This window comes from Betta splendens, chromosome 2, assembly GCF_900634795.4.
Source record: "Betta splendens chromosome 2, fBetSpl5.4, whole genome shotgun sequence".
Taxonomy (NCBI): Eukaryota; Metazoa; Chordata; class Actinopteri; order Anabantiformes; family Osphronemidae; genus Betta; species Betta splendens.
This window is the reverse complement of record NC_040882.2, coordinates 23,248,043-23,273,331: the sequence shown is the minus strand read 5'-3', so window position 1 is coordinate 23,273,331 and position 25,289 is coordinate 23,248,043. Positions and strand designations below refer to the sequence as shown.

Here is a 25,289-nt window from a genome sequence, read left to right as displayed (position 1 = left end):
AATATCCATGTGGATGTTGACTGAATGTTTGACTAAAGGTCATTGTATTCATAACACCTGTAATTTTCTACTTGCTTAGACATAAATAACTTTATATTCAGTTATAAACTACTTTACATTTAAGACGCTCATTTCTGTTCACTTCTAATCTGCCTGTGGGCCTGGATTACACATCACTGCTGTAGGGCAGCTTGGTGGAATGATACCTAAATCATGCTAATGTCATGACAAGATCAGTGTGAAATCCTGCAGCAACGAGGCAACGAAAATTTGCCGCTCCATCTGTACAAATGTCCAGCTCCACACAAGACAAAACCTCCTGACGTTTCTTAGGTGAGATACTGATCTGTGTAAAGGTTGACCTTATTGAACTGTTTATTTAATTATATATATTTTATTTTGTTGAACTCTAAAAATGCGTCATTCTGCATAATGGCTTTCATTCAATACAGAAACAGATTTAATCTTAAAGTATCAAGATACAAGAATTGCATTGTGGTCCAGTGTTATCAGAAATAACGTAAACAACAATAATAACAAATATTAAAAACAGGGATATATAAGCTAGCTTTATAATTCAGTTAAGTGGACTATGATCCTAATAAAATAAGGATAAAAGTAATGTCTATTTAGACCTTCCTTTTTTTCACGGTGATGTAAAGTTGCGTAATTTCCGAGAGCCATGAAAGCATCGCGGTGTGACGCAATACGCATCAGGAGAGCAGGGCGCTCTGTGATTGGACGTTGTAGGTTATTTAACTAGAGCTCCTCCCATCAGGGAATTGTGGTAATTCCCCCCAAACAACGTGCGCGACTTCGCCTCAAAATATTTTGGCTTTTTTCGACAGCTTCAGAGCGTTTCCTTTGTATTTGACGGTGATTCATTTCGGTGGGACAGCAGCTGCGGAACGTACGAGGTAGCTGTGTGCACACGCACCTCCGCTTTTAACGAACAGAAGCAAAGAGGGCCTCATTTGAGAAAGTTTTGGATGTTTAGCTAGCTTAAATCCGTCGTTTAACGAAACGTCGTACCGACGCAATTAGCTAGTTAGGCTAACACCAAGTTAGCTAGCCGCTACACGAAACCTGTGTGAAGTTCAACTGCATGATCCACAGTCGATAGAAATTAAATGTTCATATGCTGTGGCTATTATTAAACCGCTTTAACTGGGTAATTGTACGGTTAAGTGCCGACTTTGTGTCCCTGCGACGCGAACTGCTCATTTAGCGCCCGGCCTGTCGTCTGTAGAAAATCGAGGTTATACAGTGTTAGCGGCGTTATTCGTATTTGTGCTTTTAGTTTTTGTGCCTGCTAAATTGTAATTCTGTTAACGAAGTCTTCATCAAAGCTTCTTTCGTCGAGTTACTTGCGTTTCTTGGAGTTGTTCTTGCTAAGTTTACTCAGCAACGCAAAGGGCAAAGGCCTACTTAACTTTTTAACTTTCATTTTCAAGAAGAATTGGCACGTTTAACATTATTTTGATCTCATATTTTTATTATTTAATTATCATTAAACCTGTATAACGTTGATTTTAAGCCAGAAAATGTTGTCATTTTGGTTGTAAATCTTTTAAAGGTATAACTGAGATTTTGAAAGCTGCGATATCTACTGCATGTGTCACTTGCTGTCTTCAAAGTGAACAATGACTCCAATTAGGTTTATACATTAAGCAAAACGACAAATCGCGATTTCGAGAGAGATTGAGTTGTTACTTCCTGTTGATCTCCTCAGCGCTTGGCCTCCTGGGTCCTCCTCATTCTCTCTCGGCCTGCAGAGAAAGGACAGACTATGGAAGAACAAAATTTCATGACGCTGTGGGAGAGCGTGTAAGTTGTGTTTTAGAGAGCATGTGAAATTATATTTTACTCCTGAAAAAGAAAGTAATCATTATATATGATTTTGCAGACAAGCTCCTTATATCTCTGACATGCCAGCAGAAACTGACACCATAGCTGGACCCATGGGCATGCTGGTAAGCATGAAGATGCTCATTCTGTGTTAATAGTGGCCTGAAGTATATGGACTGAGATCTTTGCTATTTTTACAGCTCATGGATGTTCAAGACCTTCCTGACAAGTTTGATGAGAAGCTGTTTGAGTTGTCTCCAGTGATGGAAACCAAAGATAATGTCACACCCCCGTCCTCCACCGTGCCAGTTACCACGGACTGGCCTGGGGAGTGCGATTTGGAGCTTCGTTTTCAGAAATCTGGCACGGCCAAGTCGGTCACTTCCACTGTAAGTATCTGCAGGGTAAAGGTCTCAAAATGAAGAATTGCAAATTCTAAAGGTTAAATCTTGTGTAAATCTTAAATTGAAGTATGTGCTGACCTAGAATGTTTTACTGTCATTTGAATTTACTTGCTGTTTCTAAAACCTAAAACGTAAATGTTAGAGAGTCAGGACTTTAATTATGTTGTCCTGTCATCAAACATGGCAAAGAAGCAGAAGTCTTTTGGAGAGCACCAGAGTGATCATCTGTACTACAAAGTTCTGGTTCATGGTATGGATGGTATTGAATAAAGTGAAATTATCCGTACATTTTGAAGTTTATAAAAGGACAAGTCATATTGATCCCATACATCTAAGTTACATCACACAAAAGCAATTTAAAATGTTTAAACGCTTCACTAATTTAAATAAGCAGAACTCCGTCCTACCTTGGCGGCGCGTTAGAAACCCATTCTTTCGTAGCTCTCATTGTGGCGTTCGTGTGCAGCCTTGTTCATTGTGGCCATTCGCTAAATTTTCATGCCCAGAGTGAGTCGCTGCGTGTGAAGAGCCAATGGCATCGATGTTTCCACAGCGAGTCACTGATCAGCGTGCTGCTGTTGGCAGGTTTAGTTGAGGTTAGGGTGGTCTGTCGAGGAGCTCCCGCCCCCTGCGACTTGTCCACCGGTCTGTGGGGGAGTTGAGCCTGGTTGTAAAGCACAGCTCTGACATGACGGGACATGTTCCTGCGCCGTCTTCCTCCAGCACTGAAGGGGTTACAATTTAGGTAAAAGTTCTCTAACTTAACAAATGTTTAAGAATTCAATAGTTTATTGTGGAAGTCAGAATAGTTTGACTAACTTCGTCGAATTTAAGCATCACGTTTAAGTTATTATTGCTTGGAGTAGTGCTTGCTGGTCTCAGGCCAGTTTCCTTTGATTTCATAGCTCTGCCTGCCCCAGCTGTACAGACGATAACATGTACATTTACTCTGCTTTGTCAGTATTCACCGGAGCTTAACAAACTCTACTGCCAAATGGAGAAAACGAGCCCTGTGGAGATTCTTGTGACTAAAGAACCGCCACATGGTGCGGTTCTCAGAGTAATGGCTGTCTACAAGAAGACGGAACATCTGGCAGATGTGGTCCGCAGGTGTCCACATCACCAGAATGGAGACGGTAAGGAAAGCGTTTAGTGAAATAATACCTTCTGTTTTAAAATGTTTGTTAAAAGAAAACGAGAGAGAGGCTTTGGCTTTGTTTTACCTTTTTCAGCTGCAGACCATCGCAGTCATTTGATCAGAGTGGAGGGCAGCCAGAGGCCTCAGTATCTTGAGGATTATAACACAAAAAGGCACAGTGTGACTGTTCCCTATGAGCCGCCCCAGGTATCAGTGCCTCTCACTTCTGACCTTTCCCCTAACGTAGCAATTAAATGTTATCATTCTGTTGTGCCTCTCGTTCTGCTTTCATGGTATGTCATCCCTGAAATTACCTGTGCACTAAACGACTACTATCCTGCATGTGTTTCAGCCGGGCTCAGAGATCACCACCATCCTACTCAGCTTCATGTGCAACAGCTCCTGCATGGGAGGCATGAACCGCAGACCCATCCTCACCATCCTGACCCTTGAGACTTCAGAGTACGTATGGTTTCATCTACCAGGATTGGTGGGAGCTGAAATGTATTTGCTGGATAAAGAGTAGTGGTACATAGAAACCAAGGGTTGACGTGGTGTGACTTGATCTCCTGCTTTATGTATTTGCCTGTTTATATTTATTTTGTTTCTAAATGTAACTTAGTAAAGTTGTGCATCACTGTTATCCCACCTCAAAGATAGCTTTTGCAGCCTTAGTAAATGTTTTTCTACTGTCTTTAGCGGACAACTTTTGGGCCGAAGATGCTTCGAGGTGCGTGTCTGCGCGTGTCCCGGCAGGGATCGTAAAACAGAAGAGGCAAATAGTGCCAAACTGCAGACAGGGGCCAAACAAGTGAAGAAAAGAAGTATGTGTTTGTTTATTAATGCTGGGTTTGTCTTTGCACCTTGGCTGTCTTCTATCTTACGGATCACGTTTTGCTTTTCTAGAAAGTGCCCCAGCACCACCTCCTGATATGTGCAAAAGGAAGTCTAGCTCCAGCACAGATGAGGAGGAAGTTCTTATGTTGCCAGTTAGTACACAAAGTATTTCAAGAACTAGTGTTGTCACAGAATTGCAGTTCTCAATTTAAATCCTTTTTTTTTCCTGCAGGTTAAAGGCCGTGAGCGCTATAACATGTTAAAAAAGATAAATGATGCATTAGAACTGGCTGAAAAAGAGGAGTAAGTATCCTTAAACTACAAGACACACACAAACTGTGATCGGATGTCAGTTTGATAAACATTAGCTGCTACGGAACAGATGAATGAGACTTTCAGCATTGCATAGCTGTAGTGTTAAATGCTTTTTCCCTTAAACCAGACGTGTAACATCTCTGTTCTGCATGGTCTGTTTGTTTCCTCTCTCCACAGTAAAAACAAAAACAGGGCTTCTAAGGAACTGCTGCCGTCCAGTGGAAAGCGTGTCCTGCAAAAAGCAGAAAGAAGCGACAGCGACTAGTTGCAATCTGCCTTCTTTTTAACTGCCATGTACGAATACAAACATCTATGATCATGATCATGAATCGTTGTTTACCTCCCTTTGATGTTTCTACATTAATTCCTGCCATCTGTCTGAGGGCATACGTTGAGCAGTAATGTATTAACGATTCAGTGGGGCTTTACTATTTTTAACTACAAAGCCCTTTAAATAGTTTTTTTTTTATCTCCTGCAGGTTATGTTCAGTGTTGCTTCCTGGCCAACATCCCTCAGCAGGAGGCTGCATGATCGAGTTCAGATGAACTGCTGGAGGAGGGGCTCGTTGGATCCCCCAGAACCTAACCTGCCTTTTCAGTAGCTGTTGACTGGGGGAGGGGGTGTTGGAAGAGGAACTTTATGAATCTCTTGTCGGTATTAAGGATTTTAGACATTGATCATGATTTAATGTAACTTTTTGTTTTCTTTTATTGATCTTTGATGCCATTGGGTTGGACCAAAGCTGTTTTTGACACCTAAGGCGTTTGTTTTCTTTTATAGATTCTTTTGCAGCATACTTTTGTATCAGAGCTTTGTGTTTCTATTTTTTTTTTTACTGCATTTTGTAACTGGGTGCATTTTGTTACTCAAATGTAAAAGTGAAAATAAAAGCAGGATATCGGACCGTTTCCTCTGCATCCTTTCTTATCCAGCATATTAACTGTACATGTGTCACCTTCGGGCTCTTTGTGTCGTCTACTTGGCCTGAACTTCCTTTTGCATGTTTGCAGGACAAATGCAAATCCAGCAGCATCTGAATGCCGTCCTTTTCCTCGAGCTGAATAGAGCATTATGTTGATATTCAAATGTGCTGTGTATTACCTGTTGGTGAGCAGGTGTCTGGGTGTCATGATCCCGTGTGGGAGTGGGATGCTCCCGGAGCCTGGCTCAGTAGACAGACTCTTCACCTTTAAACAGAGCTGCTCAGTCAGTCTTCGAATGTCCTTTGAACAGTTGTGGCTTAGTATCTTCCTCTTATTAGCTCATTTTAAGATAGTTTTCTGGTCATATTTCTGAATCTGAAGGGAAGCCAACATGGGAAAGTTCTCTCTCTGCGAAGCCTGTCTCTTGTTCTGTGGTAAGTCTAATTATTCTATTTTCAACACTGAAATGCTGCAAATAGGTACAATAAGTGTTAAAATACAAAGGAAAACTCAAATGTTTGTTGGGTTACAAATATTAAAATGACCCATTTTAAAGGATAACATTGGTTGAGGTTAGATTTTACTTGAACCCTGTTTTCTTGACTTTTTACTGTGGAGAGATGTCTCATGTGTGTAACATTAGTTGGCGTGACTTTAGAAAACACCTCTTATAGTTATTGATGAAGTATCGGCCTGATGCTTTGAGTGTGTCTTCCTCCAGTCGTGGTCTTGAAGCACAGCGACGCAGAGCCGCTCTACTTCCTCCAGGATAACAGTGTGACCTGGGATGAGGCCCGGAGCGAGTGTCAGGTATGAAACAGCCAAACACGGAGCGATGTGAGGCTTCGCTCACAGATAAAACCTGACCAGGAACCAGTCCGCTGCTGTCAGGAGGACTGGTTCCTGCCTTGTTTAACCCTCATGCCGTCTACGTGCATTTTTGTACAATTTTGGCCCTCTTCTTTTTTTTCAATTGCTGATCATTTTGGAACTGTTTTTGTCAGAAATGTTACTTTCTCTTTGAATGTTTTAAATCCATTGTCTTTCCACTTCTGTTGTCGTTTATATAGAAGTCAAACACTTTGTATACACTCCTGACCTTCGTGGCCTTTTTCTGCAACGCTCATAAAAACGGCTATAAAATCATCTTTTTTTTTGCTTTTTTTATAAATCACTTAAACAACCTCAGACCTTCCCAAAACTAACAAGCTTATTATTATTTTTTTTTAGGAATTTTAGGAATTTACAATCAAAACCAAAGTTTTTGTGTTTTTTGACAAAAAATAAGCAGTACTTCATATAGAAAAACTGGCATTTGAAGGGTTTAAATTCTGAAGAAACTAAAAAGCTTTGTAGTTTTGGGCAGGTCTGAAGTTGTTTAAGTGATTTACAAAAAAAAGCAAAAACAATATTGATGTATGATGATTTTGTAGCCGTTTTTATGAGCGTGGCAAAAAAGGCCACAAAGGCGGCCAAAGGGAGTCACAAGGGTTAAGTGTTAATTTGCATGTAGGCGTAATCTATAACGCACACAGTGTAAATCAGATCACACCAGTCTTCTTCACTGGGTTCATTACCCGCCCAGTTGACTTTTGGTTGTGACCCCTGAGACGTCAGATGTGATTCTTCATTCCTTTCTTACCAATCATCCCATTTTCATGTCTTAGCGCTGTTTCCAGGATCTTGTGACTGTGATCCCTAACACCACCAACGTCATCATCGCGTCGCAGACTCTCACCTCCGATTACTGGATCGGCCTCCGCAAGAACATGTCCCCCTCCAGCAGCTTCACCTCCAACTCCAGCAGCGGCGCTGGCCTGCCCTGGTCCCGCTGGGCCAACGGGGGCCCCCTGGCCTTCCAGAACTGGTACCCTGGTTGGCCCAAGGTCAAACCCAACCCCCCCAACATTAGCTGCTGCAGCTGCGCCTGCACCTGCCCGGCAGCGCCGGACCCGGTGCCGACGAGCGTCACCCACTATGACGTCACCGCGGAAGACATATTGAACGGCAGCTACTTGAACAGCACACCAAACCTGAACTACCCGGCCGGGTCCAGTCCGTTTGCCAGCGTCTCGCCTGCGATGCCGGTCGCGTCACAATGTGAGAGAACCCCTATGGCCCCAGTGCTCCCAGTGCTCCCAGAGGACCCTGATCCCGACCAGGACTACATCGAAGACTCGTGTGTGGCCATGCTGAGCAACGGGGCCTGGGTGGAGAAGAACTGCTCCGACCTGCTGCCTTTTATTTGTTATGAAGGTCTGTTGAAGCCCTCAACACAGCAAACACCCCCAATGCTTGTTTTACCTGTGTGCCCCCTCCACCGTCCCTTTCACTTCCAACCACAGATCGATTCTACGGCGGCGCCAGCGTGAGCAACGTGACGGCCAGCACCGCCATCATCGCCTGGCTGCCCGGGCCCAACGGCACCAGCCGCTACCGCCTGGAGGTCACATACACCAACACCACCACGTACGAGGTGCTGCAGCAGGACATCGCGCCGCCTTTCGCCTACACCTACAGACTGGAGAACCTGACGCCAGGTTCCAGGTACGACGTGGCGGTGTTCGCCATCAAGTGCCAGCGAGACGTCAACGACGCCCAGAGGGTCAGCTTCTACACCAGTGAGTGGTCCGTTATTCTCCTCAACGCGCCCGGTTGTTGGTCGCATGAGTTCACGCAGACTGACGAGAAGCTCGGCCTGTTTCTTTCAGTCCCCAACAAAGTTGTGAACCTCACATTCACGGCGCGGACGCCAACCTGCATCAGCCTCACCTGGACCAAACCAGATGATGGCGTGGACCTGTATCGCCTTCAGTACACAAATGTATCAAAGAACATATACCCAAACAGCATATTGGTTTGTGGGTTGACGCCTGGAACCCAGTACACCTTCACCGTCTGGTCGGGAGTCAATGACACCTCCAAATGGAGCGAACCAACCAGTATCTCACTGTACACGGGTGAGTGTGTATCGCATTAACTCTATTCTGGGGTCAGTTTTAAGTGTAATGTGAGAACACAAACATCCAGCAACAGTCACAGTCGTTGTCACGAGGAAGAGGTGCTACGTAAAATTCAAATGAGCGAAGGCAAATGGGCCCCGTCTTTTCTGAACAGTGACGCCTGTGCCGTCGCTTTCCGTTTGCCGTCTCTTCCAGTGCCTGACAACGTGTCCAACCTGGGGGTGGCGGCCCGCAACAGCTCCTCACTGACGGTCAACTGGACCGGTCCCAGTGGAGCCTTCGCAGGCTTCAACGTGTTGGCCGTTAACGTGTTCAATAAGTGAGTTGTTTCGGCTGTTTACTCTGTAGCTACTGCGTAGATCACGCAGTGTGCAGTTTATTCGAACTGAAAGTGACCGAGACCAGAGAAACCAGTAACTCATTGGTGTCTGGAAGCTGAGTGATGGCTCCTGGGTGCCGGTTCTGATGGAGGGACTGTCTGGTACAGAACTAACAGGCGCACAGAGCAGACTGGCGATTTGAACCTGCCCTGAATTAAATGCGCAAAAAAATGCTAATAGGAGATTGTATCAGCCAGTGGTTTCAGTTCACCAGCTCTTATGGATTCAAAAACAATATCTAAACAACCAGGAAATGGCCTCGCTGATTTGTTTAATAGATGGATGATTCATTCATTCATCGTTCCACCCGCTTCTGACAGGAGCTGAACACCAGGCTCGTCTGCATCTTGCTGCTTCTTCATCTCCTCATTTGTGACTCCTGAGGCTCATGTGAATTTAAAAGATAACGGTGACGTGATGAGTTTACTCACCATTTCATTCTTCCAAACAGTACAGTCCTTTGGAGTCAGAACCAAAGCCAGACTTCTAGCAGCATCACTGGGCTCCCGTCAGGGACTCAGGTGAACGTCACTGTGACCGTCGTGGGCTTTGACGGTCAGCAGGGGGTCCCCGTCCACATGTTTAACTACACAGGTACCGATCCTCACGTCACACAAAGTCCTGCTGTGCTGAGCATCACTAACCGGACCCTCTGGCTCCTCGTAGCTCCTGATCCCGTCTTTAACCTGAAAATGAACCCGACATCCGACTCCTTCAACGTGACCTGGAACTACTCTGCACCCGTCTACTCACCCTTCTTGCTTCTGCTCAAGTCTTCGGCAGACACGGATCATTCATCTAATACAACAACTCTTTGGTTCAGTTTTTCTAGTCTGAAAACTGCAACTAATTACACAGTGACTGTGTGGAGTGTTGTTGAGAATACGCAAAGTTCCCCTCAAATCTGCTCCAACTTCACCTGTAAGTCTTGGTTCCTTTGTTTGTGTGTTCACGTCCGTTGCCCCGTCTCTGCATGTCACTTCTCACTGTGGCGGCTCCAGTCGTATTACAGCATTTTACCATTTTGTGGGAAACCTTTCGAACGCTTCAGCTGTTTCATTTCGTTTCCTCGCGCCTAACATTTCTAAGGCGCGGTGCAGCTGCAGGAACTGATGGACTGCTGTCTCTCTTTCCTCCGGCTCAGTGCCGGTGCAGCCTGGTAAAGCCACAGTCCTGTCCAACAGCACCAACCAGCTCACCTTCCAGTGGACCCCCCCTGCAAACATAGGGACCAGCAGCTACTCCGTCACCCTCAGCTCGCCGTTCTGGGGCCAGAGTTGGAATGACACCACAAACCAGACCTCCTACATGTTCACGAACTTGACATCAGGCTCTAGTTACGCATTTGAAGTGAGAACACTGGCCGGGGACTTGAAGAGTAAGCCGACAACAGCGTCGGCAATGACAGGTAAAATGAATGCGTGTAACTGTTCAGTGGCATGTTCCAGGATGACACGTGGCTTCAGTTACTGTGAATTCATGTATTTCAATGTCATAGTTACATTGTACTGTTACATTGTAGTTACAATATACAGTTACATTGTACTGTTAATGACTCGGAGCCTATGAGCACTGGGTGCAGTTGAACGGCCTGTCTCTCCGACTGATCAGCTGATTCTCCTCCTGCAGTGATGTCTTTTATCATGTGTTTCACGGGTTTCTTCTTTGCACCCCTTGTTCTCCAGACTCGGAGCTGCTGGACATCAGTTTGGCGATGCAGTGCTCCTCTGCGACGGCTCTGCTCTGCTCCCACAATGCAACAAACAAGGAAATATTGGAAAAGGTGAGTCGACAAGCACAGGAGAGATAAACCTACATGACACAAATGATGAATCAGGTGCAGAAAATATTTAGCACCAGCTCAGTTTGTTTTTTTATGAATATAGTTTGTTTAATAATGTTACAACTTTGTGTTTTCTTGCAGCTGAACGCGACCATTTATAACTTGTTGGGCCAAAACGTTTTCTGGAGCTTAGGTAACGAGACCTTCCCAGACCCTGCTCCATAGGTTTCATAAAACTGTGTTGGTGAACATTAAATACAAATGTTGTATTGCATCTAGGAGTAGTATTAGTAGGAATAGCAGTAGTACTACACTAACCATCACAATATGTGTTTATGCAATATTTAATGAAATGAGTAATTTGTGTTTTAGGTGGGTTTCTGTCATTAAAGTATAAATAGTTTTCAAGATGCTGATTTGTTTAAAGCCTGTTTCCTGTAATAAATCTCAGCATCATATTGGTCCGTTTCCCTGATTTTACTCTGACTTTTATTATCTGATGTTTCTTCTTAATAATAAAAAGCTATTACCGGGATGGACGTGGTCTTAAAGTCTTCACTGTTTATGTTAGTTCAACACTATTACTCAAATAATGTCAGTGTTGGTGTATTATTTACCATGTTTATAGCGGTGGGACAGACACATAAATGGTAAAAGAAGCTAAAGCCACGTGAAACGCTGTAGGTTCAGAAAACAACAAGTTATTGCACCTTTTATCAGCAGCAGACGTCATTTGTCACCTCGGAGTGAACGTCGCCTTGACCCTGACAGCTTGGACCGATACCCGGGATGCAATCCACAGATAAGCAGCAGATGGATCAGATGAGGCGAGCAGTGTCACAGACACAAAAACACGTGGAAGCTGCTGATGCTGCACAGCTGTGTATCTACAGACCTGAATCCAGCCGCGTTATGAAGCAGTGACACAAACCATCAGAATCAGACCTGGAGGAGGGAAACACCTGCAGGTCAGTTGTGGAAATGTCAGCGATGGATTATTTTTCTTGACACCTTAATTATTGTCTTATAATTAGAATATCCAGGTGAGTTTAAATACCTACATGTACAGTATATGTCACATGTACAGGTCTATACAGTAACACACTTCACCTTTAGACTTCTGACACTCCTTTAGACAGAATAGAAAATGTAAACATGGACGTTGCAACAAGAAGAAATTTAATAAATAAAAATAACGAACTGCTCTGATTGAACTGTATCAGCACATGCAGGAATAACACACTAATACAGATGTATAGAAAACACAAACCTCAACCATTTGCTTTTATTACAAGATAATACTGTACATAAATACATATAATACATACACATATACATATACACATATATACACTGTCAGGATTTACAACTATTATATCTACACTATTTCATACATGAATTAGTGTTTATTGTAAAGATGCTGTCATGCATGAGTTTTATTGGATTTGAAGGTGGAACTCTTCAGCATCACGGACTTGTGTGTGTGTGTGAGGTCACATCAGCAGCAAATAGACCCCCCCCCCCCCCCAGGAGGAGGGAGGGTCTGACAGCACACACACCCACACAGCTTATATCTCTTTATTCACAGGGTTCTTCACATGTCCCCCGTTACAAGTACACCGTTACATCATATATGACGTCATGTGACTCCAGTTACACGTCGTCTGCTATAACATACAGATGATTAAAGGCAACGATCCTTGAAGTGTTTATGAGAGAAAACGAAATGAAAATGAATACAACAAAAACAGCACGTCATGAAGTGTATATGACATCTGTTTGTGCATATGTGAAAGTGCATTATAAAGTGCGTGCATGAACAGTAAATAGGTGCATAATGTGATGGTCTGCTACGTCCAGATAATATGTTGGATGTTTTGACACACTCAGGTAAAGTCATTAAATTAAAACATTTTAAATAAATATTCCTATATTCACTCAACTATTGAGTTTTTACACTTGTGATCTCATAAAAATCTGTATTAACAGCAGTCTGCTGCTTTTTATTGTGGCCTGATCACATGCACCTTGAAGAAGCTCAGCGTTGAGACCAAGATTCAAAGAGGGGGTGAATTTCTAACAAAAACGACGCTGGGCGCCTCTGTCAGTCCACCTCCACACCGCGAGCGCCGTCACTCTGCCGGGGACGGGCGCGGCGGCACGATCCTCATCAGCGTGCGTCCGTCCAGCGGCGCGAACAGGGGGTACAGCTTGGCCCGGAAGTTCCCGCTGAACGTGTAGATGTGCGACTTGCTCTCCGCGTTGTAGAAGGAGATCTGGCCCTCCTCGTAGTCCAAGTAAATCCCCATGCGCCGCGGCACGAGGCCCAGCGGCAGCGGCGCCTCCGGCCGGGCGCAGGCGTAGAACTGGCGGGTGCTGCGCCACAGCACCCAGTAGCCCTCCTTGGGGCTCATGGCGAAGCGGCCGTGGCGCGGGGAGCCCGCGGCCGCCAGTCCGATGCGCCAGTAGCCGTTGTTGGCGATGTCGACCTCCCAGTAGTGGCGCCCGGCGCCGAAGCCCTGCCAGCCCAGCACGCACGGCCACACGTCGAAGCGCTGGGGGCCGGGGGCCAGGTCCGACTGGGAGAGCGCCTCCTGGACCATACGCTGGTCCTCGGAGAGGTTCAGCCACGGGTGGCTGGTCACAGGGTCGAGGGTCACGTCAGCTGGCGAGGGAAAACAAGCTCATTAGACTCCGACTCCAGCCATTCTCAGTCTGGAGGCATTGAAATGACTCGGCACCGGCCGGTCTCACCTGCGGCGCTGCAAATCCAGGTCCAGACTGCAAACGGAGACACAGGCGTGTTATAGAGGACAGTGGATCGATGAGGGAAGCTGCTCATGGAGGTAAAAGAGCCTCACCTGACTGAGGGATGTATCTGGGAATCCCTGCCTCCCAGGTCCGTTGCTTTGCCAGCAGCCATAACTGGGGAATGGTGTTCTGAAAACACAAACGACCTCGTCTCAGTGTTTGTAGGGAAGACGTGGACCCTCTGGGTAAAACCCAGCTTCGTACAAGTTCTGGCTCAGGCACATTTTAATGTACGTCATCTGCATGATGGTAGTTGATCTGTCCTGACTGAGTTTTCATTAAGTGTTATCAGTCCCAGTGATTGCTGTATCAGGCCCCAAGTCTATGAAGATCATATAATGTTAATCACTGAGTCCATTCAACGCTGCTTTGCACGCATATCAAAGAGCAGAGTTCACTCCAATCAAACTTTACATAAGTCGATGGTTGACCCAGTCACGTCCGTGACATGGCGCCAAACAGCTTAATGGTCCTGGGCCGGAGCCAGTCCCGGCCTTTACAGCTTTATATGTCGGCCATGGTGGTTTATTCTAATTCTGATCTTTCCTGTTTCGTTTCGTCCCTCCTGTGGAACCAGTTCACCCTCAGACCTGCTGTAGGACGTTAGCGGGACTCACCGTGCCGTCGTCCTTCAGCAGAGACCAGGTGATGAACTCCAGCAGGTGGGACAGGTTGACCAGGCGCTTGCTCTTCATGCCCAGCAGATGCAGCACTTTGCCCAGTTCGTTGCTCTGCACGCCGCAGCTCTGCAGACACAAGGACCAGCACGTCAGAGACCAGAGACCAGAGACCAGCACGTCAGAGACCAGAGACCAGCACGTCAGAGACCAGAGACCAGAGACCAGAGACCAGAGACCAGAGACCAGAGACCAGAAACCAGAGACCAGAGACCAGAGACCAGAGACCAGAGACCAGAAACCAGAGACCAGAGACCAGAGACCAGAGACCAGCACGTCAGAGACCAGAGACCAGAGACCAGAGACCAGAGGCGCACAGAATCAAGGGTCCGTCTGCAGGTCTGGGCCGCGAGGCTCCTCACCTCAGTTGCTGCCTGCAGCTCTTTGGCCCACTCCATGATCCTCACTTGTGCTTCCTCATTAGCATCCTGCTCCTCTTTACTGTCGCACTCTACACTCTCAGGCGTCCAGGGAGCGTCCTTCAGAACCAATGGACACAGAATCAGTTAAGATTTCACCCCTTTAACGTATCTCTACGCCGCCACGGAGCGCGCCGACCTTGTCGACGTGGTGGAGCTCGTCGGCCCACTCCAGGATCAGCTTCCTGCTCTCCTCCAGGCTCAGCCCAGCGTGTGAAGGCGCCCTTGGGGCCTCTGGTTTCCCGGGACCCCCGTCTGGATCTCCTCCATCCTGCTGAAACACAACAGCTGGTTCAGCGTCTTATCAGCGCCCGCTGGGCTCCGTGTGGGAACTCGGAGGCGTCAAAGGGGTCAAACGCAGCAAGCGGTGTTGACGCAGCGTAACTGCAGGTTCGCGCACTGGAGCAAAGGGTCACGTAACGAGGCTGTAAAGGCGCCGATAAAAAGCGTCCGTATCAGCATCCACCCACTCAGGCAACGCAGTCACCACTGTGTGAAAGATCAGCCTGCTCATTTCCCGCAGCAGCTCCGTCCAATCTGCGCCACCATAAATCCTCTTTCACTCTTTACACAGCAAATAAAGCAGGAGGGCAATGAACTGCTCTACCTGGTGTCACCGTGAATAAACTGTCATCTGTTTATGCTGTTCACTTGAGTCTGATTCACAGCGTTCTTCGTGACTAATAACAAACCGCTGGTGTCCCACCTTGCAGACTCGATCCACTTGCTTCTTCCAGTGTTGGATGAACTGCACGCACTCCTGCAGGCTGCGCAGGTTCTTCAGGCCGTTCTGCCGAGGGTGCTGATGGGACAGGTTGAGTGTTCATTCCCGCTGTGGCAGCGCTAGCGGCGACTTACTGTGAGGGAGGCGCACCTGCGAGTGTTTGCTGAGGCTGCTGGGTCTGCTGGGTCTGCTGGGTCTGCTGGGGGCCGAGCTGTGAGCCTGGAGCGACTCCTCGGGCAGATTCCAGCGCACGGCGCCGATGGAGCTGCTCTGGGTGGTGCTGCCGTCCTCCGCCCTCGGCAGCAGCTTCGCCTCTGGGGAAGAACAGGAGAACCGCTTTGAGTTACGACTAAACACAGGTTCAGGAGCGACGTCAAGCACAGGTAAAAGGAAAGCGAATCACTAATGCTGAGGTGAGCACCAGTGCCGATTGCTCGAATTTAGGTTGTGAGACGCCACATTGAGCATATAAACAGTTATGTTGCGGAAACGAAAAGTGAAAACATACTTTTGCCAGTTTTCAAGATACTCTTCATCTCCATGATGGCGTCCTCACTCCTCACTCCTGTTGAGAGAACACACAAAAAACCCCAAATCCGTTAAGTTACTGCATCAATCATAGAGATATACGTAAAAATGATTTAAATTGAAACTGAATACATAAGCAGAAGAAACATAGCTTAGATTTCCAGAACTACAGAAAAGTCATATATTTTAGATATTTTAACAATGTACAAGTGTGTTAGGGCTGATAGATAGATAGATAGATAGATAGATAGATAGATAGATAGATAGATAGATAGATAGATAGATAGATAGATAGATAGATAGATAGATAGATAGATAGATGCAGTACATGCAGTACAAACATATTACATATATTAGTAGATAAGCCATAAATGCAGTAAACGTCTCTACGTGCTGTTTGGGCCCATAGGCCTCTGCTGCTCAGCGCGTCCTACCTGTCTCTGTGGAGCTGTGGTGCAGCGCTGCGTGTGGACAACACTGGGCGGCCGCTCCTCCCTGAGCGCCGCTTTTGTTCCGCGCTGCGTCTCCACGGCCTTTGGACCTTTTATTGCCCGTCATGCGGTCACGGAAACGTTCAGCGGACACGAACTCCCTCCGGCTTCCCGGACGCCAGGCTGGCACATTCAACACAGGGCGATAGGAGCCACGCGTCTTTATGGCAGTGATAAACATCAGCAGCAGCAGGAGGAGCGAACGGCCGCTTTCACACAGGCACTGCACGATGCATCACCGCTAACCAGAAAAACACAGGATATAGAGGCTCCCGAATGACCTAAACCTAAACAGATCGTATAATTACTGAAACCTTTAATTGAAAGAATCAGACGTCACTGCAGTAATGAACTTCATTTGAACCTGATCTATGTTTTCCTGCTTTAGGCAGCTGCTCTCAGTAAGTGCTGTTTGTTTGTGCCTTACACAAATAATATTGATTGTAAGATAGTTTGTTATCTGCAGTGATTTGTATCTTTGGTTCAATATAAACCTCCATAAAAAGCCGATAGTGTGGAGGACGGATAACGACCTGTAGATAAACAGACACAACCATCGTAAAGCTCTGATAAAGTTGTGTTAAATGAATGTTATTGTCAAAATTTAAGACACAAGTTTCATAAATTCATCTGTCGTCCTTTTACCTATTTTCCCCCCACTTCGCTTCGGGCTTGTTATGCAACTCGTGGGGACGATGCTGAGGCTTTTCCTCGTGTGACCTGCGTGCTCCCAGTGGACGATGGCAGCATGATCATAAAAGTGACTCAGCGAAGATGAACCACCTCGTTAGTTTCTGTTGGGCCACAGGTGGAGCCGCCCGCCGCCTAAAGGGCAGCATCACTCTGCTCTCATGACCTCCAGCCATCATGGCCTGATGAGGACCATTGAACAGCAGCATGAGACTGCATCAAATATATGGAAAAGCATATAACCTTTATAAATCAGCTCTGGAACACAGTTGTTTCGATTTTACGCTTCTTTAAAAACTAGTTTTTGGAGAATGGTTTGAACGGTTGCTCATGTGTGACCTTTGACCTCTGGGTCAGTGTTTTATGAACTGTAACGCAGGTTTAGGGTTCATCCTCATTAACAGCTGTTTGTGTGTTTGAATTTTGAACTTGTGCAGTAAAGTTTTACAATAGTTTTATAATCCAATCTCAGTCTTAAATTTAAAATCTTCACCTGCTTATTACAGATTGTAAAAATATCATCTAGCAACTAAAACCCATGTGTAAAGTGGCATTAAGTGGAGACACTGCGACGTGAAGTGCATCTCTGCACCTGCTGAATGATCGCCAGTGACGTGGCATCGCTCTGGATTATTGTGTGCAGATAATATTCGTGCAGCCATGGCAACAGGGAGGGCGTCGTTTAAAAGGCGTTACGTAAAAAAACAGACGTGACCGAGAGCATCAACACATTTAGAGGACGGCTTGAAACAGGAAGAAGTATCAGAGCACTGCTTGTGCGAGTAGCAGGTTTATTCCTCAATGGAGCAAATGTAAAAAAACAAAAGCCAAACGTGTTTATTTAAGGTTCTTTTCAAATCATTTTGCATCTTTACCCTCTTTACAAAAGTGGCGACACATCTGCTTCTAGTCCAGGAACGGTCTGTACAAACGTGTGGGTGCGTATAAAAAAACCCGAGCGGCGCCGTGCGACGGTCAGTTCCAGCTCTTGAAGAACTGCTTGAAGACGATGGTCTCCTTCCCCTGAGGCAGGATCTCCACCTGCAGCACAGTGAACAGGGTGAACAGGGTGAACGCCGTGAACCCACCGGGCGAGCGGCGCTGAGCTCTACCTGCGTCTTCATCACAGGGTACTGCATCTGCTCCATGAAGCTGTCGGCCATCGCCAGCGCCGCCTGCTTCTCCTCGGCGTTGGCGCCGTTGCCTGGAGGTCAAACAGACACCGCGTCACCCCTCCGCCCCTCAGGCCGGGCTGACTCGCTCGGACAGGTCACCCTCCCTCACCTTTCCAGACGAAGATCTTCCCGTTGGCGCCGTTGTCCAGGATGAAGCAGTCGTCGCGGAGCAGCAGGTCCTGGGCGAACGGGCTCTTCTCCGACACCTTGCTCATCTTCATGGAGCCGGAGGCGTTGGACACCTGTGGCGAGAACGCGGGCGTGTTGGATGCTGATGCTGCGGCGCGGCGCCGCCCCTTCACAGCGGGGGAGCTTACCTTGTAGAGGGAGGCGGAGTTGGAGGCGTCGGCCTTGCTGTCCTCCTCTGGCGTGCTCTCTGGCAGCGCTGGCGCCGGACCCAGGACCTGCTCAGCACGACACGCACTCAGACTGATGACCAGCTTCCATTAACAACCAGCGCCAGGAGCTGGACTGCTTGTTCTCACCTTAAGCATCTCCTCAGGCTCCTCCCCCTCGTTCGCGTCCACGATACGGGCTTTCCCGTGCCGGTCCGTGTCGCGGATCAGCGAGGCGATCTCGCGCACCTTCTGCTTCTCGAAGATGTTGGCCTGGGACCCGATCCACACGATGATGTTCTGGTGAGAGAGCGACGCACTTCAGAACAGCTCTCAGTACAAACAAACTGGGTGAATGTGGAGTCAGTTCATCATCGTCACCTCCCCCAGGTCCAGGATGAAGCAGTCTCCCTTGTTGAAGCTCTTCCAGGACAGCTCCACCTCCTTGGCACGAATGTTACGCTTGCCCTTGATCTGATACAACCTCTGCACCGTCCCCGAGTCCTGAGGCTTCCTGAAACCCGACTCCACGCCGCCCTCCTGTGAGTGGAGCGTCCAGAGAGTTGGGAGGAACAAACTGCACTCACTTTAAACCCACGCATCCACGTCGGGCCGACCCCCTCACCTTGTAGGTGACCCCTCTGGGGAAGAGGGCCATGAACTCCGAGGACTCGCCGCCCTGGACCTGCCTGTGCTGCACCGGCTCACCGCGCAGGAAGTCGTCCAGCTGAGTGGCCAGCATGGCGCAGGCCACCTGCTCGTCCCCGGACGACTTCTGCCCTGTTGAAGAAAGACGGCAACGCGTTTGTGCACTTCCATCGCCACGGCTGAGTTCTGCAGCAGTCGTGCAGTTTTAATGAGCCCCGCTGAGAAGCCAGCCCTGTTCCCGGTGGCCTCGCCTCCCCCTCATCACCCCCCCACCCCCGTGGCAGCGGGTCAGGAGGCTCGTGTGTCATCGCGTGTTATTATTAGCAGGAGCCGGGCGTTGTTAGACAGGTAGAAAGCCTCCGTCCAGCTGTGGACAGTCTGTTCAGTCATTCCACCCGTTTGTTTGCTGTTAAATCTCCAGCAAGATCCGATTTTCGGCCTTTTGAGCCAGAAGCAAAAGATTCTTGTTATTTTGAAGCTAAACTTCATCATTGTGCTGGGTGACGGGTTTGAAGTCCACCAAAATCAACTGAAATCATCCATGACTCTTTCTTTGTCGTCAGATTATCTGCAGCTGGTGCAACGTACGCGGAAACGTATCTGTTCCTGTTTATCGCTCAGAAAGACGCTAAAGCCTCCTACACAGATCTGATTAACTGACTATCATCAAACCAATCTCTTTTACACTTATACAAAATGAAGATTATTCTTTTTTATTCAGAACTTTTAATGATAATTTTTAGTTCATTTGCCATCAAGCTCTTCTAGAATAAATAAATGGATTTACCTTGATTAAATTTTAATTGTCTGACGTTGCTGATGGATTTTACTCTGAAATCTGATGCCATCATTGTAAATGTGCCACATGCTCAGACACCCTAGTCGTCTGCTGAGTGAACACAGCTTCACTGGTCCATAACTCTGCCGTGCTCGTTTAGACGCGGCTCCAAACTGAAGGTGACGGGTTCACCCAACATCAGTGTTTCCATTGCAGGCTGCATTTCCTGCTTTTGACACAGTGTCAGGCAGCGCTCACAAAGCTCCCTGAGCCCAAAGAGTCGACACGTCGACCGCCTCCTGACCAACAAACTCCTCCTGAGACCGTCTCTCGCGTTCTCTGCTTCTCACCTAACCACATGTGGATGTTGGCTCCCTGCTCGCCGCAGTTGTGGAGCACCAGGTACGAGTCCCCGTTGTAGAAGGCTCCCACCTCCGAGCTGTCCAGCGCCACCGCCTTCATCTTCTCCACCCTCCACACCCGCAGGCCCGGCTCATGGACCTCTGGGCCGAACTGACCCGGTGCTGCCTTGGGAAGCATACTGCAAGGAGACAAAGGCTCAAAGGTCAGGCCATAAAAATAATGCATACATGGATTTCAGCATTGGTTCATTATTGGAAATTGATGAGAAACAACACAAATCATTTCCAAGAGAAACAGGAATTGTAAGAATGCCAGTTGTTTCTATTTGGGTTGTAGAAAAGAGAAGTGAAAGGAGATGTCGGACCCACAAAGACCTAATAATGTAGGAACTGCTAAAGACACAATCATGTGACGGGGGACTTAAATCTGGACCGTTCTTCCTAAAAGTCCCTTCATTCATTCAGCTGGAGACGCCACAGAAGCTGGATCTGAACCAGATCCAGACGTGACACAGAGAACCCCACACAAACCAGCTGTCGCTCTAACAGCTGAGAGGAGCCGAGCTCAGACTTGTTTCAGACACTCCTGCTTATCTCACTTTGTCTCAGAAGAACATGACACAACAGCGTTTGTTGGCGCGAGCGCCACCCAACCGCACCCGCGCTCTTCCTGTCGACTCCTGCAGCATCGAGGTCTACGTGCAGACAGACGAGGCTCAGGCCCTTTCTCCTGTAGTGTTATGTGCCAACACACTCTCTCACCAACAGGCCTTCAGAAAAAGAAACAGGATAAAGACGAGCGGACCGTCTGTCAGAGGACGCGTGATCTCCTGCACATTACACGTTAGCAGGAAACTGGAAGCTCCTCATCACGGCTCTCAAATTTGGAAGAAATTCTTCTCAGCTCTTAAATCAAAGTCCACTAAAAAGTATTTCCATATTTGTGACCAGGATAAGACTGTTGCAACAGGTTCTGTGATCACAGCTGGGCCTGTGTGAGCTAATGACGACCAATGGGCTGGAACCGACAGCTCTACAAACCAGTTCCTGTTTTCAGTAGTACAACTAATCCCATATTCATTTGCAGCTGACCTACTCATGTTCCTCTACCTCCCTCAAACCTACGGGACAAACGCTAGGTGCACCTCCCCAGCCTTGGCAGCGCTGCCAAGGCGGCTTCTGCCCACATCCTCCGGCCTCCTACAGCCGCCAGACACGACTCGCAGCTCGCATCCACAGCACAAACCCCCCAGGAGGTCGGTCAAAATGGAGCTTCTCATTGTCACTGTGTCTGTTCAACAAACAGAATGCAATAAAACTGAGTTGTACAGAAAGAGGTTTATGTTTGTACACATAAAACGGCTGCTGTTCAGGGGAAACACACACACCTCAAACCTTATATGAACATGCTCTACTGAGGTTTCCTGCCTTTGATCAGATGCTGCTGCTTTACTGGATTGGTATATTTCACGCTGCACCATCACAACCACTTAAATATCAAGTATCAACACAAGGTGGGAAGCTTTACGACATGTGCAACGTAACTGATGAAGGAGAAAACAGGCAACGAAGACCAGCCGGACGTGAAACTACTGCTGTCACGGCTGCACCGTCCTTAGAAATAGCTCTTCTGGTCTGTGTTGTCATCGGCCACACAGGAAGCCAGCAGCAGCTCCAGGCCTCCGTTTCCACCGACTTAACAATGTTATGCTGACTTTACAACTCTGCGTCATTCTGGTCTACTGAGTTACGTTTACTGACCAGAAAACCAGATGAGGCCAACGTTAAACCAAAGGAGGAGGAAACTGAGAAAGCGCCGAGGCAGCACATGGGTACAGTTTCGACACAGAGGCAGTCAAAAGGCCCGGTCCACTTAACTGTATGATGGCCTCCGGTACCTCCGGCATGCTTTCTGGGTCCAGCTCCATCCTGCGCGTCCACTGAACTGTGTGTGTGTGTGAGGTAGTAAGGGATCTGCTGCAGAATGTTTGCGCTCACCTGCTCCGTTAGCTTATGAGGCAGGTAACCGGACCCGCTGTGATGAAAGCCTACCTGCAGCCTGTGGGCGGGACGCCCCGCTGGGTCGGGTTCCTACTTCCTGACTTCACCGAGCTGCTGGCTCTCTTTCCACTCTTCCCTCTCCCTCCTCCTCCTCTACCCTCAACACAAACAGGTAACCACTGATCCGAGCTCCTCCTCTGAGCAGCCGTCACATATTCGCCTCACTGGGCCTGAAACACCTGAGAACTCGTTGCAGGATAAAGTGTGGTGGTTGATGGAGTGCAAAAGGGAGGATGTTTGTAAAAATACAAAGTCAAAAAAGGAAGCGTTTTGACGAAGAGGACTTGGATAACGCGTGTCCAGCTCACTGCTTATATTCCAGGTCAACTACTGGCTCACACTACAAGAGGAAGGAAATGATTCAAAGATAAGATAAAAGGAGTTCAAATTTAGCAAGTTCATAAGGGGACATGCGAGTACAACTCACAAAATGTGGGCTTAAAAACGGTTTTGGCCTAGATGATCGTCTCAGGAAGCTGATCAGCTGATAAGTGGGAGGACAGTACTGGTGCAGAACAAATCCACCGCAGAGAGCGTGAGGAAGGCACCATGACAGTTTTCCTTGATGCTCCCTAAGGAGTCTTATTTTAGCTTAGCTACACGTAGCTTCCCATCTAATATCAACACATTTACTTCCATATCTTCATTTTGCTTCCTAGAATTAATAGTTAAGGTCGAGTCAAACATACTTACACCCAAGTGAATGCACTAAATGAATTCATAAGTAATTTATGAACCAAAATCATTAGTCAATTACTGGAAAACGGCCTTGACCACTGAGGCGTTCACTGGCACCACTTAGGTGTAAACGAGACGCAGGCCGAGGCAGCGGCGTGAACTGGAGGCCGGACTGGAGATGGAGACGCCCGGTCATGGATGCAGAGCTGCAGGGGTCACCGAGTCAATCGGCTATTCATGCGTTGACGGGCTAACAGAAATAGGAGTGCGGAGAATATGCGGGCGGCCGGAGCGGCAGGCGTGGAGAAACCTGAGAGCAATCTGTCGTCCGACTGTCAGCGTACGAGGGCGCACAGGACGCATGTGGGAGTGAAATCAGGACAGAGACAGAAACTGAACCAGAGTGCAAACAAGTAAAACTCCTCCACCGTTTGTAGGGAGCTTCCTTTTATCCCCATAGGCCTCTGAATGAAGCCCTAAGCCGGACCCGCCCTGACTTTGAGGATGTTGTGAAATAGCTGCGGCTGAAAGAATGATGTGAAGGAAGTGAGACAAGGAGCAGCCCGACGAGGGAAGTTACAGTAAAGGCTGTGTAGCGGAGGATAAATCTGAGTAAAAGGTGGTTGTAAGAGTCAGAGTGACACAAATTAAACTGTCCTGATGGGAAATTCCTCAGCTGAATGTGACGAGCAGACAGAAAAGGCTGTGTGGAAGAAAACAGCAGGTTTTAAGAGTAAAAGCTTCTAGGAAGTAATAAAAGCAAAGGCAGGAACACACCTGATATCAAACAACAGTATATCAGCGCCAACAAAGTTTCCTGTTAACACTTACTTTGCACAGTGAGCTGGTGGTGGGACGCGACACGTCTGAGCAGAGACGGGGGAGAAAAGCAGTCATGCAGCGGCAAACGCCTCCTTAAACACAAATTCTTTGTCTTGCCACACCGGCGGCGGCTGAGGCCCGGCCCCGGCTGAGGCCCGGCCCCTCTGACTCCACACAGAGGAAGAAAGAAGTGAGTAAACCAGATTCAGGCCGTCGGGGAGGGAGAAGCAGCATATGCACTGCTTCAAACTCAACAGTTCAACTCCAGTTCCTTTCACCAACACCAATCTGCACGCTTCCTTTGCAGCTCATTCATAACCACCAACATGCATGTAATATAAACTATTTTAAATACACTCCCTATCATTAGTAATTCACCACCTCTTCCTCGGATTTATGTCACCATGGCAACCAACCTACATAGTTATTAGTCATACGTGGATTCCCCTGGCCTCACACCCACGGCTCAGACTCTGATCGTTATGTGGCATCGTCTCAGTATGATTCACAGGTGACCTCTGCTGCAGCATCAACACAGAAACTAGGAAAGCCCTGTTATCTGCGGACGGGCGTGGACCACGTCACACACAGCGGACGATTTGACTTATCTAAGGTGCAAAGTCGTTGTGCGCTTCGATTATACAATGGGTCCTGTACACATGTTGGTAACATTAGGTTGCACTTGTTACGGGCATATTTCATTACAAACAAAAGCCTTTAACAATCAAATTAAACGTATAATAAATGACCTCCGTCATCAAGACACTGAGATCAATCTTTTCAATCAGTAAACATTATTTAAACACAGTTTGTAAACAGTCTTATCTTAAATGTAATTAGCTTATACAGAAGCTAATGACTAGCTGTGTGTGCTAAAGCTAATACAAAGCTGTGTAAGCTAATACAACGCTCACGTAGAGCTGGCTGACACCTGTTTGTGGCAAAAATAAAATACAAAAAAAATACAAATAAAATACATTTAGACATTTAGCTGAGCTCCACACAGTTGAGTTCCACAGAACACCCACCGCTTTTCGTAGGTATGAGCTCAGAGCAGATGCCTTCAACAAACGGGGCCACGCTCCAATTACAACAACGTAAATTAACTGTGACGTCATGTCACTTCTTCTTGGCCAATTTTAATGTTCAAAATTCTTATCGGTGAACAGGTGGGTTCATAGCGAGGCGACAGCGCCCCCTGGGGGACAGCGGGTTGATTTGCACGTGAGTATAAGTAAATACATTACTTTTAATAGTCTCACAGTGGGGAAACTGGTCCTAAATAGGAAGTTAGGCTGGAAACGTTCAACCATAATACCCTCTATTGTATGTATATTAGAGCAAAGAAGAAAAAGATGTACCATGATCTAACCCATTAGTTTTTACACCAAAGTTGCACTTTCTTCCAGTTTAAATTAATAAATAGAAGAAATAAATAAAAAAAACATTTTTTTTTACTATACAGGCCCCAGCTGTGGCACACAGCTGTGGTATCTAT

At 47.2% G+C, this 25,289-nt stretch overlaps 4 protein-coding genes across 7 annotated transcripts; 2 read left to right on the top strand and 2 right to left on the bottom strand.

Annotated features, from left to right (window-relative positions):
* The first annotated feature begins 757 nt into the window (after nucleotides 1-757).
* tp53 (tumor protein p53) lies at nucleotides 758-5,446 on the top strand. Its single transcript, XM_055505331.1, has 12 exons — nucleotides 758-917; nucleotides 1,733-1,827; nucleotides 1,907-1,973; nucleotides 2,049-2,237; nucleotides 3,214-3,388; nucleotides 3,485-3,597; nucleotides 3,743-3,852; nucleotides 4,090-4,214; nucleotides 4,297-4,379; nucleotides 4,460-4,530; nucleotides 4,720-4,836; nucleotides 5,022-5,446. The coding sequence occupies exons 2-11, from the start codon at nucleotides 1,790-1,792 to the stop codon at nucleotides 4,805-4,807; spliced, it is 1,059 nt and encodes a 352-aa protein (XP_055361306.1). The 5' UTR covers nucleotides 758-917; nucleotides 1,733-1,789; the 3' UTR covers nucleotides 4,808-4,836; nucleotides 5,022-5,446.
* Nucleotides 5,447-5,594: 148 nt separating this feature from the next.
* Nucleotides 5,595-11,127, top strand: LOC114850491 (fibronectin). Its single transcript, XM_029142323.3, has 11 exons — nucleotides 5,595-5,900; nucleotides 6,188-6,276; nucleotides 7,134-7,722; nucleotides 7,812-8,087; nucleotides 8,178-8,426; nucleotides 8,625-8,748; nucleotides 9,261-9,403; nucleotides 9,476-9,730; nucleotides 9,954-10,217; nucleotides 10,495-10,592; nucleotides 10,734-11,127. Exons 1-11 carry the CDS (start codon nucleotides 5,858-5,860, stop codon nucleotides 10,815-10,817), a joined length of 2,214 nt encoding a protein of 737 aa, XP_028998156.1. The 5' UTR covers nucleotides 5,595-5,857; the 3' UTR covers nucleotides 10,818-11,127.
* A 641-nt stretch (nucleotides 11,128-11,768) lies between these two features.
* si:dkey-219e21.2 (zinc-binding protein A33) lies at nucleotides 11,769-17,134 on the bottom strand. Of its 2 annotated transcripts, none has more exons than XM_029143274.3 (10): nucleotides 16,186-17,134; nucleotides 15,732-15,788; nucleotides 15,374-15,537; nucleotides 15,206-15,301; nucleotides 14,639-14,773; nucleotides 14,443-14,559; nucleotides 14,021-14,149; nucleotides 13,454-13,532; nucleotides 13,347-13,373; nucleotides 11,769-13,257 (listed from the first exon to the last, which is right to left on the bottom strand). In XM_029143274.3, the coding sequence occupies exons 1-10, from the start codon at nucleotides 16,421-16,423 to the stop codon at nucleotides 12,725-12,727; spliced, it is 1,575 nt and encodes a 524-aa protein (XP_028999107.1). In that variant the 5' UTR covers nucleotides 16,424-17,134; the 3' UTR covers nucleotides 11,769-12,724. The 2 variants fall into 2 exon arrangements, with proteins under 2 accessions (XP_028999107.1, XP_028999108.1); XM_029143275.3 differs by having other exon boundaries at nucleotides 14,639-14,770.
* A 569-nt stretch (nucleotides 17,135-17,703) lies between these two features.
* Nucleotides 17,704-24,924, bottom strand: capgb (capping protein (actin filament), gelsolin-like b). 3 transcript variants are annotated; one of them, XM_029127289.3, is made up of 10 exons: nucleotides 24,820-24,924; nucleotides 23,801-23,835; nucleotides 20,219-20,409; nucleotides 19,068-19,222; nucleotides 18,824-18,982; nucleotides 18,593-18,742; nucleotides 18,425-18,511; nucleotides 18,217-18,349; nucleotides 18,045-18,136; nucleotides 17,704-17,973 (listed from the first exon to the last, which is right to left on the bottom strand). In XM_029127289.3, the coding sequence occupies exons 1-10, from the start codon at nucleotides 24,907-24,909 to the stop codon at nucleotides 17,908-17,910; spliced, it is 1,158 nt and encodes a 385-aa protein (XP_028983122.1). In that variant the 5' UTR covers nucleotides 24,910-24,924; the 3' UTR covers nucleotides 17,704-17,907. The 3 variants fall into 3 exon arrangements, with proteins under 3 accessions (XP_028983122.1, XP_028983131.1, XP_055362736.1); XM_029127298.3 differs by lacking the exon at nucleotides 23,801-23,835 and having other exon boundaries at nucleotides 24,820-24,836; XM_055506761.1 differs by lacking the exons at nucleotides 23,801-23,835; nucleotides 24,820-24,924 and adding an exon at nucleotides 22,109-22,173.
* Nucleotides 24,925-25,289: the final 365 nt, after the last annotated feature.

Coding starts and splice junctions, on each gene's coding strand:
- tp53 (XM_055505331.1), top strand. CDS start 1,790: ATGGAAGAACAAAATTTCATGACGCTGTGGGAGAGCGT. Junction 3,598..3,742: donor TTCCCTATGAGCCGCCCCAG/GTATCAGTGCCT, acceptor CATGTGTTTCAG/CCGGGCTCAGAGATCACCAC. Junction 4,531..4,719: donor GAACTGGCTGAAAAAGAGGA/GTAAGTATCCTT, acceptor CTCTCTCCACAG/TAAAAACAAAAACAGGGCTT.
- LOC114850491 (XM_029142323.3), top strand. CDS start 5,858: ATGGGAAAGTTCTCTCTCTGCGAAGCCTGTCTCTTGTTCTGTG. Junction 8,088..8,177: donor GAGGGTCAGCTTCTACACCA/GTGAGTGGTCCG, acceptor TGTTTCTTTCAG/TCCCCAACAAAGTTGTGAAC. Junction 10,593..10,733: donor ACAAGGAAATATTGGAAAAG/GTGAGTCGACAA, acceptor GTTTTCTTGCAG/CTGAACGCGACCATTTATAA.
- si:dkey-219e21.2 (XM_029143274.3), bottom strand. CDS start 16,423: ATGTTTATCACTGCCATAAAGACGCGTGGCTCCTATCGCCCTGTGTTG. Junction 15,789..16,185: donor CCACAGCTCCACAGAGACAG/GTAGGACGCGCT, acceptor TTCTCTCAACAG/GAGTGAGGAGTGAGGACGCC. Junction 13,533..14,020: donor TGCTGAAGGACGACGGCACG/GTGAGTCCCGCT, acceptor TTGTGTTTTCAG/AACACCATTCCCCAGTTATG.
- capgb (XM_029127289.3), bottom strand. CDS start 24,909: ATGACGTCACAGTTAATTTACGTTGTTGTAATTGGAGCGTGGCCCCGT. Junction 18,743..18,823: donor TCATCCTGGACCTGGGGGAG/GTGACGATGATG, acceptor CTCTCTCACCAG/AACATCATCGTGTGGATCGG. Junction 17,974..18,044: donor ACCCTGTGATGAAGACGCAG/GTAGAGCTCAGC, acceptor ACTGTGCTGCAG/GTGGAGATCCTGCCTCAGGG.